This window comes from Giraffa tippelskirchi, chromosome 4, assembly GCF_054371585.1.
Source record: "Giraffa tippelskirchi isolate mGirTip1 chromosome 4, T2T-mGirTip1v1.2.pri, whole genome shotgun sequence".
Lineage (NCBI taxonomy): Eukaryota > Metazoa > Chordata > Mammalia > Artiodactyla > Giraffidae > Giraffa > Giraffa tippelskirchi.
This window is the reverse complement of record NC_137278.1, coordinates 209,587,651-209,598,234: the sequence shown is the minus strand read 5'-3', so window position 1 is coordinate 209,598,234 and position 10,584 is coordinate 209,587,651. Positions and strand designations below refer to the sequence as shown.

At 57.7% G+C, this 10,584-nt stretch overlaps 1 protein-coding gene across 2 annotated transcripts in view; it reads left to right on the top strand.

The window, feature by feature from the left end:
- Nucleotides 1-535: 535 nt before the first annotated feature.
- The window catches only part of CERK (ceramide kinase), a 39,153-nt gene continuing 29,104 nt past the window's right edge, over nucleotides 536-10,584 (top strand). Inside the window, exon 1 of one of the 2 annotated variants that reach the window (XM_081595006.1) lies at nucleotides 536-780. In XM_081595006.1, the coding sequence (XP_081451132.1) occupies nucleotides 648-780 (133 nt within the window). In that variant the 5' untranslated portion in view covers nucleotides 536-647. Of the gene's footprint in view, nucleotides 781-3,750; nucleotides 3,819-10,584 lie in introns of those variants that run through there. The other variant, XM_081595007.1, reaches the window with a different exon arrangement.

Here is a 10,584-nt window from a genome sequence, read left to right as displayed (position 1 = left end):
GCCAGGGAGGCGCTACTGAGCTCCACGCCCCCTGGTCACTCTGGCCGGGGACCCTACCTACGGTCGGCGGCCGGGGGAAGCCGCCTCCTCCCCGGCCAGAGCTAAACCCCAGAGCTCAGCCGACCCCTGGCGCCTCGACCCCAGCCCAGCCGCGCCCTCGATCGCCCGGCCCCTCCCCTGTTCTCCGCCCCCGCGTCTTTACCCGCTCCCTTCGCCTCCTCCTCCTCCGCGCAGGCCCCTCCTCGGCTCCCCGGCTCCGAGCCCCGCGCCCCAGTCCGCCTCCCTCCGCTCCACGCGCCGGGTCCCCGCCGGCTCCCGGACCCCTCCTGGTCCCCGAGTGCGCCCCGCCTGCCTTGGCCGCCCCCCATCCCTCCGCGTCCGGCCCCCAGCCCGGCCCTCCGCTCCGTCCGGCCGCCCTAGCCGTCCTCCGCGCGCTGCCCGCGGCCCCTCCTCGGTGCCCGCGGCCGCTCCGCGTACGGGGTGACGCAGAGCCGCCCGCCCGCCCGCGCCCCGCCCGCCCCGCGCCGCCGCCGCCGCCGCCGCCGCGCCCTGGCCGGCTCCAGGGGGCCGCTAACGGTCCCGCGCCCCTCGGCGCCGCGCGCGCCCCCAGCCCGGCGGAGCAGGCGGCGCCCCGGGCGCCGGGCGCGATGGGGGCGGCGGAGCCGCTGCGCTCGGTGCTCTGGGTGAAGCAGCAGCGTTGCGCCGTGAGCCTGGACCCCGCGCGGGCGCTACTGCGCTGGTGGCGGAGCCCCGGGCCCGGAGCCGGGGACCCGGGCGCGGGTGAGTGTCGCCGCCGGCCCGCGGGCTCGGCCGGGCTGGGGCGGGGGGAAGGGGCCCCGGGGAGGCCGACGGGCGGGGAAAGGCCGGACCGATGACAAAGAGCCAGCCGGCGCTGAGGCGAGCCGGGGGAGGGGGAGCGGGGGGGACGAGACCCCCGAGGGCGACGGGCGCGGGGTCGTGAAGGCCCGGGGAGGTCTGCGGCCCGGGAGGTGTCGCTCGGACGGGGCCGCCTGTCTGGGACCCGCCTGGCGTCTGAAGGGCACCATTCGGATCGATTGTGAGGTTGGTGACGGAGGAACCCCGAGGGGGGTGCCGGCGCCCCGCTCCCCGTGTCAGTTTAACCCGATCCAGAGCGGGGTCCGGAGTTCCTCTCCCGGCAGTGAAGCAAGGGCTGGTGACCTTCAGTCTGGGATGTGCTCCCTGGGGGGAGAGGGAGGGGGAGTTCATTTTGCGGCAACAGGCTGGACACACGACCTGCAGAGGCCCTCCGATTTGGGGAAGCCGTGGTTTAACTAAAAGGGACGCTCTCTGTCTCCAAGGAGAAGGGGCCAGCAGGTCCCCTGACCAAGCTGCCCAGCGGCAGGAGGATGGACAGCGGCTTACGGAGGAGATGTCCGTTGACCCTGGGCAGGAGGGGGATTACCTGTTGGGACACTGAGAGCCGGGAGGCCTCCCTGGCAGAGGCAGTAGGGGGTCAGCCAGCGTGGGTGTGTTCCATCTCATTGACTCGTCTTCGGCAAGTTTTTATGGAGGGCCTGTCGTGGCGGGCAGGGCAGCGTGCTCGCCCGGGCTCAGCACCCCTGAGAGAGTCCCTGCCGCAGTGGAGCAGTTTCCATCAGAGGGAGAGACGGGGCTTGCGGGGGGGACACACGGTCATGTACCTGCGAGAAGGGGATGGGGACAGGGGGTCCCGGGACTCCTCACCTGCAGGGCAGCACTGGACCAGAGCCCTGCAGAGGCCTGTGCACCTCCCGGCAAGACGGTCCTGGCAGCAGGACCACAGGGGCCAGGGCCGGAGGCTGGCCGGGAGACCCTCACAGGGCAGGGGAGCCGCGGGAGGTGGGGAAGGGGCCGGGGCTCTTTGGATGGCAGGGGCTGAGGTGGGGACCCCTGGAGGGCTTCATCCATCTCCACCTGGTGAAAGGCACCTGTGGGCCTGGCGGGGAGCAGACAGAGGAGGGACAGGGAACCACAGGCGAGAGGCTGCTGGCCTCATCCGATAGAGGGGTGCTGAGCAGGGCTGGGTCTGTCCGCTTGGACGGGGAGCGCCCCTGGAATGGGGGTCCAGGTTTGTGCTTACTGGAGTTGCAGGATGAGTGGGGGTTTATTTTTTAATTGAGGGGTGGTGCAGGGTAGGTAGGATTCTCTAGTGGACATGCTGAGTTTGGGATGCCCTTTAGATGCCTTGGGGGCAGTCGGGGTGCTGCCCTGGGTCTGTGGGTGCTTTCTCGTCCCTGAGGTTGTATGGCTCTGCTGGTGGGGGAGGGATGGGGCAGACCTGGCCAGTTTGCTGGGGCCAAGGTCAGGGTGGTCTCAGACTCTTGCTTTCCGGCCTGGGGATCACCAGAAGCATGCTATGCAGAGCGCTCCTCTGTGGCCAGTGGTCTGAGACCACCCTTCCACCAGCTTTCTGTTGTCTCCTTGGGAAGAAGTGTTGTCCTGGAACGTCAGCCTCAGCCTCCTGGCAGTGCGCAGCAGGGCCCCAGGTCTCCCGTCTCCCCTGGCCTGGCCCCAAGGGCGTTTGAGCTTCCCTGTGGATCCCTCTGCCTGGGGACGGAGCGCTGCCATCTCACGGGGCTCTTGGTGCAGCCACGTGCTGTGTCCTGTGTCACATTCACACACGCGCATTCCTGCCAGGCGGCTTCTCCTGCATTTTACGGATGAAGAGGCCGAGCCGCAGGAGTGTGAGAAACCAGCCCAGCTAGTGGTTGAACCAGCATGTGAAGCATGGTGGGTCTGATTTCAGCCGCTGTGCCCGGGCGCCGTGGCCTCCTTCAGGCCGCAGCAGCCATGTGGACACCGAATGGACCCCACCCGTCTGGGGTGTCTGGGTAGGGGACTCGCGTTGCCGGCTTTCAGCATTGGCATCCTGGGCCAGCTGTCATTATGGTTTCCGGCCCCCAGATTCTGGGTTCTGTGCACTTTGGGTCAGCTTGCTTTTCCGAGCTCCTCACTTGCACAGCGGCCCGCCTCTTTCCTGAATCGGTGGTTGCTTCCCTCTCGCAAACCCTGAAGGCCCTCTTGTATGGGTTCATCCGGAGCTTTCCTGAGTGATGTGCAAGAAATAGATACCCCCTCCCTGGAGAGGCTGGCACTACAGGAGCCCTACCCCCCCAACCCCGTGCCACCCACCACCCTGAGGAGGCCCTGGGTCAACTGCTGCAGCTCAGGGGGCTCCTCATAGCTGCTCCCCGAGAGGAGCCAGGCCCGAGAGAGATAACCTCACGCCCGAGGGCAGACAGCAGCCAGTCCAGGGGACACTTCAGAGTGGCAGTGCCCGGCCCACCACGGTCCCAGGTGTGCCCGTGCGTGGGGTGGACGGGGGCCCGGCGGGGGAGGGAAGCGGGGGGCAGGGCTGTGCAGAAGCAGGCCGAGTGAATTAAGACCAACTTCAAAGGTGGACCGAGAGGGGCCCAGGGGTGGGGCCTCTGTGGGCAGTGGGTGCGGCCGCTTCGTCTGACCTGCCCAGCTTCCCCAGGGTCGCTCCTGTTTGCAGAAGGGGAAATGTGGAAGCTGTGAATGGGTTGCAATGGACGGTATATAATGTACAAAAGGGGGCTGGCTTTTAATCCAGGTCCAGGCTTCCTCCTCGGTGCGGGGCTCAGAGCAAAGGTAGCACCGAGAACCGGGAAGCGGCGCCTTCTGGAGCCCGCGGAGGGCTGCTCTCTTCAGGAAGCTGTGAGGCTCCCCAGCACTAGCCCGGTCGGAAGTGGGGCAGACCGAAAACAGGAAACGCGGCCCAGCCTTCTCACAGGGGCTCGGGCCAGCTGAACCTGAAACAGACTGAAGCTGTATCTGAGTTGTACCCCAGGGCCATGGTAAGACACGCTCAGAGAGACTCTGGAAGTGTTCCTTCAGGGTTGGGGCTGGGACGCGCGCGTGCGTGTGTGCGTGTGTGTGTTGCGCCCTGGGGTGGGGGTGGGGCTATGCCCACCCTCCTCCAGAAGTTTTCCCCTCTCCCACCGAGGATGCCCTGGGTTGCTGGGAAGCTCCTTGGATAGGTTACCTTGTATTCACAGTCCAACACCCCTATGCGATGCCCACGGAAACACAGGCAAGCCACGGATACGTAAAACTAATTTTTTTTCTGCTTATGAAAGTAACTCATGTTGGTTTAATAAAATCTAGAAAACACAGAAAAGCGCACTGGAAAAGAATCACTCACAGTCTTAACCTTCACGAGTAAAGTAATCTCTGGTGTTGGTCTCTATGTAAGTGTGCCTATTACTGTTTACTCTTAAAACAGGCTTTTTTTTTTCACATCAGCTTTATTGAGGTGTAATTTGCATACAATGAAACTCACGCATTTTAAGGATGTAATTTGGTGAATTTGCCATGTTTGAACATCTAGCCTAAGGAAAAAAGACTAGTATTTCAGAAACTGTGTTTTATACTTTAGGAGATATATTTTCTGTGTGTTTGTTAAGGTACTGATGACAGGTTTTTTGCTTTCTGTCCCCAACCCAGTTTATTTATCCTCTCGATTGGTCTAGATTTCTGCACAGCAGACATTTCTAGAGAACCTACTTTCTCTCTGCCTTTCACGTGCTGTTTTGTGAACATGTGGGTGGGTCCAGGATAAGGTGGCTTCAGGCTTCCCTGGTGACTCAGATGGTAAAGAATCTGCCTGCAATGAAGATCCCTGGGCCAGGAAGATCCCCTGGGAAATCCCATGGACAGAGGAGCCTGGCGGGCTACAGTCCATGGGGTCGTAAAGAGTCAGACACGAATGAGCGGCTGAGCACACACGAGGTGGCTTGACTTCCGGGATCTTATCTTGCCCTCTTGATCGCAGCGCCCTGTGGGTTCTCCTACTGACTCACCTTCCGTCCCAGTTTCTCCTGAGCTTTGGTTCCAAGTTTCTGGCGCGGCCTGTAGGCGACAGCCAGCCGGCTCCCGGGTCTGTGTGCCCCGGCCGGTATCGGGGCTCCGCGCTCTCCGCTCCTGCGTGGTTCTCTCTAAGCCACAGGCCGGCTCAGGCGCCTCCTGCAGCCCTGCCTCCAGGCCTGCCTTGTCCATCCTTGCTCACTGATGGGGACTCCGAGGTTATTGGATGGAAGTTTGGGAAGCACCGTGAAGGCTGTCTAATACAGCCCCAAAGCCTTCGGCTAGGCGCTCTCCCCCCCACCCCCTCCTCCTGGATGCTTGCCCTTCTAGAAGATTCTTGCACGTGCTGGGCAGCTCGCCGACGAGCTTGCAAGCTGCCCGTGCCTGCCTCACTTTCAGGGCTCCCCGGCTCTGACCTCCTTGACTCCTGAGGCCCCCGCTGAGCCAGACCTGGATCCCCACAAGACACCGCCCCTCTCCCCCCGGGCCCTCCCCCTACACCCGTGTTCAGATCTTACCTCTGCTCAAGGCCCAGCTCTGCTGGCACCTTGCCCTTCCCTCATCTTTCGTTGGAGTTGTTTGTTTGTACAGCTGTTTGTCCCTCTCCGCTGGCTGTTTCCTTCTGCTTTGTGTTATGCGTTTTCCCTGTTTTCTGTTTTAGGACTGTCTGTCTTATCTCCCCTGCCTTCTCTCTCGGGGCAGATCCAGCGTGGGAAGGACTCGCTTCCTTGTCTCTCCTCCCCGTTTCCCGGGAGTTCCTTGCGTGTCTGTGTGCACAGCAGGTGCTGACCGCGCACCCTGTGAGTCGCTGTCTGTGGGAGGCAGGGTTCGGCCCGTCCCTGGCTGCGTGGTGACTGGCGGCCAGCTGGGGACTGGGCGCCGACAGTGGGGGGTGGCCAGGCCACTGGTGGGGAGCGTGGGGGCGGGGTGGCTGCTCGCTGCCCAGGCATCTTTACTGTCCCTAGAGGGGTGTGAGTTTAAAGCCGTTGGGAGGCGCTGGGAAGCGGAACAGTTTGGGTAGAACCCACAGATTCTTCAGAATCCCCTAAAGCATTCACACCACAAATCCTGTAGCCCTGTGTTTCGCTGTCTCCTGATACGGCTTACTTATGCCCAGTGATGAGGTCAAAAGTGCTGCAGATGATATCAGATTATGTGAAGCCAGCAACCTGCAGAGTTAGATAGGAATCTCAGTATATTTGCAAAGGAAATAAAAGGCTATCTTGTTTACCTATTTCAGAAAAAAAGAAAAATCTCTTTCCAGATTTGCATATGACTCACTATCGGAAGAGACATACAGGCTTTTGTGGTTTTGAAAAACAGCTGTCAGAAAAACAGCCATCCTGCCTGCCCTCCATCTCTCTAGGCACCTGCCACAGCTATGGTCAGATTACTTGGCTTCAGAGTAGCTGAATGTGGTCATAAATAGCGTAATTACGCTGAGCTAATTCCAAGGCTAACTTTTATCTGTTACTCCAAAGTAGGTCAGCAGATGTTTTCTTAAGAAGTCAGATGGCAGGGCTTCCCAAGTGGCTCAGTGGTAAAGAATCCGCCTGCCAGCGCAGGAGACTCAGGTTCGATCCCTGGTCCGGGAAGCTCGCACAGGCCGCAGAGCAACTGCGCGCATGCACCACTGCCGCTGAGCCTGTGCTCTGGAGTGCGGGAGCCGCAACTGCTGAGCTCGCCCGCTGTGACTCCCGAAGCCCGTGTTCTGTAGCGGGAGAGGCCTCCGCAGTGAGGGACCCGCACCGCGTAGCTGGAGGAAAGCCCCTACGGCAGCAAGGACCCAGCACAGCCAAAGATAAGAGCAGTGGATAAATAATTAAAAAAAAAAAGCCAGGTTGCAAATACTTGAGGCTTTGTGGGTCCCGCTGCCCAGTTCCGCTGCTTCAGCGCGAAAGCTGCTGTAGGCGGCATGTGAGAGACCGCACGTGGCTTCGTGCCAATAACCCTTTATTTGCAGCGGGGGCAGCGTGCTGGGTTTGGCCTGCAGTTTGCCGACCCTGCCCTAAACCATTATTCAGCATCCCGTGTGTTCCTGCTTTGTCGTTTGGCGTGCACACGTTCAGGATCGCTAAGTCTGCGTTTTGGGTCGACTTCGTTGTGTAGCGGCCGTCTCTGTCTCCGACCGTCCTGTTTGTTCTGGAGGCCGCTTTATGGGGCGACGTGGCCACGCCCGCTCCGCGTGTCTTTTCTGTCCGTTTACTTCCAGCCTGCTTACACCCTCAGATTTGAAGTGACTTTCTTTAGACTCTGTAGGCTTGACTCGTGTTTTTTAATCATCTAGGCCAAACTATGTCTTCTTAATGTAAATATATTAGGGCTTAAATCTGCCATTTCATTTTTTGTTTTCTAGTTTTCATTTTTCTGCTCTTTCCTGCCTTCCTGTGAATTGCTTAAAAATCTGTTTTCAGGATTCCATATTGATTTGTCTGTACGTCTTCATCTGTTTTTACATCAGCGTTTGCGGTGGTAAAATATCCGTCCTGTTTTTGAGTGCAGCTCTGTGCATGGCCCTCGGCGTTGGTTTGTGTGAGCGTGTCTCGTCCCAGTCTAGTGGGGTTGTCATTTTACCGGTTTGGGGAAGTGCAGAAACCTTCCCTCTCTCTGCATCACTTTACCCTCCCGTTTTATAGTCAAATTGTCTTCATTATTTCCCCCACATGCAATTGGAACCACATTAGTGTTATAACTTTATTTTCAGCCCTCAAACATAATTTAGGAAAGTCAGGAAGAGAAGGAAATACCGTTGTGATTACACGTATCTTTACTTACTGTATTCTTTCTTCCTTTTTTTTTTTCCAGAGAGTCTTCTTTTATCATTTCTGCTTCCTGTATCTGTTAAGACAGGTCTGCTGGCAGTAAGACTGTTAGTTCTTCTTCATCTGAGAATGTCTCGATTTCTCCCTTAATCCCCGAAGGATATTTCTGCTGGGTATAACATTCTTGTCTCTTCAGCACTGGAAAAACATTGTGCTGCTTTCTTCTGGCTCCCATGATCTCTGAGCAGAAATCCACTGTCATCCAAAATTCTTTCCCCTGTAAGCAAGGTGTTGTTTCTATTTGACTGTTAATTGGAATATTCTTTTCTTTGTGCTTGATTTTTGGAATCCAGACTTTGATGTGTCTTGGATTGGATTTCTGTGAATTAGTGATATCTGAGGTTTTGTCTTTTGTCAAATTTGGGAAGATTTCAGCCGTTATCTTTTGAGCACTTTTTCATCCCTTCTGCCTCTCTACTTCTGGCCTCCAGTGACACGTGCTGGATCCTCGGCTGTGATTCCCTGGGGCTCTGTTCAGCGTTGTTGTTTTTTAAAAATTATGTTCCTCTGTTGCTCAGTCCGAGTGATTTCTCTCGTCTCATCTTCCAGCTCACTCATCTTCCTCTGTCTCCATTCTGCATCGAGTCCGCCCATTTGTTTTCTGTTTTGGTTATTATATTTTTTTCAGTTCTAAAATTTTCATTTGGTTCTTCTTTGTAATCTTCTATTTCTTTGCTAAGACTCTTTTCTTCACTGAGTCTTTATATGTCCTCGTTTGTTTTAAGTGTGTAATTGTTCATGAAGCATTTTCATCGTGGTGGCTTTAAAATCCTTGTCAGATAACCCCAACATCTTTGTCATCTCAGTTTTGGCATCAAGTCATTGTCTTTTTTTCCTCTCATTTTGAGATCTTCCTGGTTCTTGGCATGGTGATTGATTTTTGATTGAAACCTGGACATTCCTGTCTTACCTTATGAAATTTTGGATCTTATTTAAGTTTCCTCTTTTAGCTGGCTTTCTCTGACACTGTGCCGTCAGGGAGGAGGGGGTCTAGTTACCGCCAGGTTGGGGAAGAAGTCCAGGTTCCCTTCGGCCTCATCAACAGCCGAGGGGGGTGCTCCCCATTGCTGCTGGGTGAACCCCGGACTCAGCCTCCACTGAGACCTCCTGGCTGGAAGGGTAGGGATGCCCCGTGACTGCGCGCCGTGGAGGGTGGCTGGACGTTGGTGGTGATGCAAGTTCTGAGTCTCCCCTTGGTCCCCTGACACCAGCCCAGCAAGGAAGGTGAGGGGCACCCCACTTGTGCTGGGGGGAGGTGGCAGTCCACTCCCTCCTCATCTCCACTGACCCCTGTGGGGCGTGAGGCTCGCCCCCCGCTGGCTGGGATGAAAGTGCTGGCTTCCCTCAGGCCACCCTGCTGGAGAGAGTCAGGTGCCTGCCCCCACCCAGAGGGTAGATGTCTAGACTCCCAGGCAGACTTTGCAGGTAGGGGGGCAGGTTTTCTGTGTGTTTGCTGGAGGAGGGCAGTTCTTGTCCAGAAGTTTCTCGTCTCACTGGGCTCTCCTGCTCCTGGTCCTTTGGCCAGAGAGAGCGACCTTGGTTGGAGTTTTTTGTTTGTACCTGTTGGCATTTCCAGTTGCTGAAGTCTTCAAATCTGAGATAACGTGATTGGCAGGAAGAAACCCAGGGATCTCTGCCGTCTTTCCCTGGCCCCGAGGTCCCCGGTCAGCTCCCTCCTTCCGCCCGCCGTTCAGAGTCTCCGGGCATTCCTGTAACGTGGGACTCCAGGGAGGAGCAGTCTCGCCCTTCATCTCAGAGCAGAAAGTCCCTGTGCCTTCTTTAAAGTATTTTTTCCTCTCTGTTATTCAGAGCAGATTATTGCTACTGAGTTGTGGGGCTTCACTGACTTTCCTCTGTCACAGCCGCTCCACTGCCGAGCCCAGCCAGTGGCTGTTTTATTTCACATGCTGTCCTTTCATTTCTGAATTGTCCATTTGGTTCCTTCTAGCCGTCTCTTTCTGTCCTTCCGTTCACTTTAGGAACGTCCAGAGCAGACCTCACGGAGCCTGGTTGTAACGACCACTGAAGTTTGTGTCTGACGCCTCGGACACCTGGGGCGTCTCGGGTGGGGCGTCTGCTGACTGGCTTTTCCCCTGGGCCTCTCAGGGTCGCCTGGTTCTTGGTGTGCTGGTTAATTTTGTAGGCTGGGTATTTTTAATATTATGTTGTGAGTCCCCTGGAGGATTTTCTTTTCTTAGGCAGGTGCTCAACCTGGTTGTACACAGATGGCAAGGCCATGGGAGGGGGCTTCCACATCAGTCCAGTCTTTGCACGCTTCCGGGGGCCTCCCTGGTGTGGGTCACTTGGGTGAGGCTGGCACCAGGAGCTGACAGACTTGGCGGTTCAGCTCCCAAGGCCCCTCTGCGCGGCCCGTGTGTTCAGCTTGCGAAGGCCGGAGGGAGCCGGCATGTGTCCGTCCCCAGGCAGAGCCCGGACGCCCTTCCCCAGCCCTGCTGGCCGCGCTCCAGCTCCTCTGGACAGAGGGGCGGGCTTTCTTTCTCTACATCCAGTGGGCTTGGGCTTCCTAGGTGGCGCTCGTGGTAAAGAACCCGCCTGCAGGTGCGGGAGATGTAAGAGACTCCGGGTTGATCCCTGGGTGAGGAAGACCCCCTAGAGGAGGGAATGGCAACCCACTCCAGTGTTCTTGCCTGGAGAATCCCACGGACAGAGGAGCCTGGAGGGCTGCAGTCCAGGGGGTCGCACAGAGTCGGACATGCTGAGGCGACTCAGCACACGCGCATCCAGCGTGCAGTTCCAGACCTCAAGGTGTCCTTGGAGCAGAGGTGGAAGTGAAAGTGAAAGTTGCTCAGTCGTGACCCCATGGACTGTACAGTCCATGGAATTCTCCAGGCCAGAATACTGGAGTGGGGGGCCTTTCCCTTCTCCAGGGGATCTTCCCAACCCAGGGGTTGAACCGGGGTCTCCTGCATTGCAG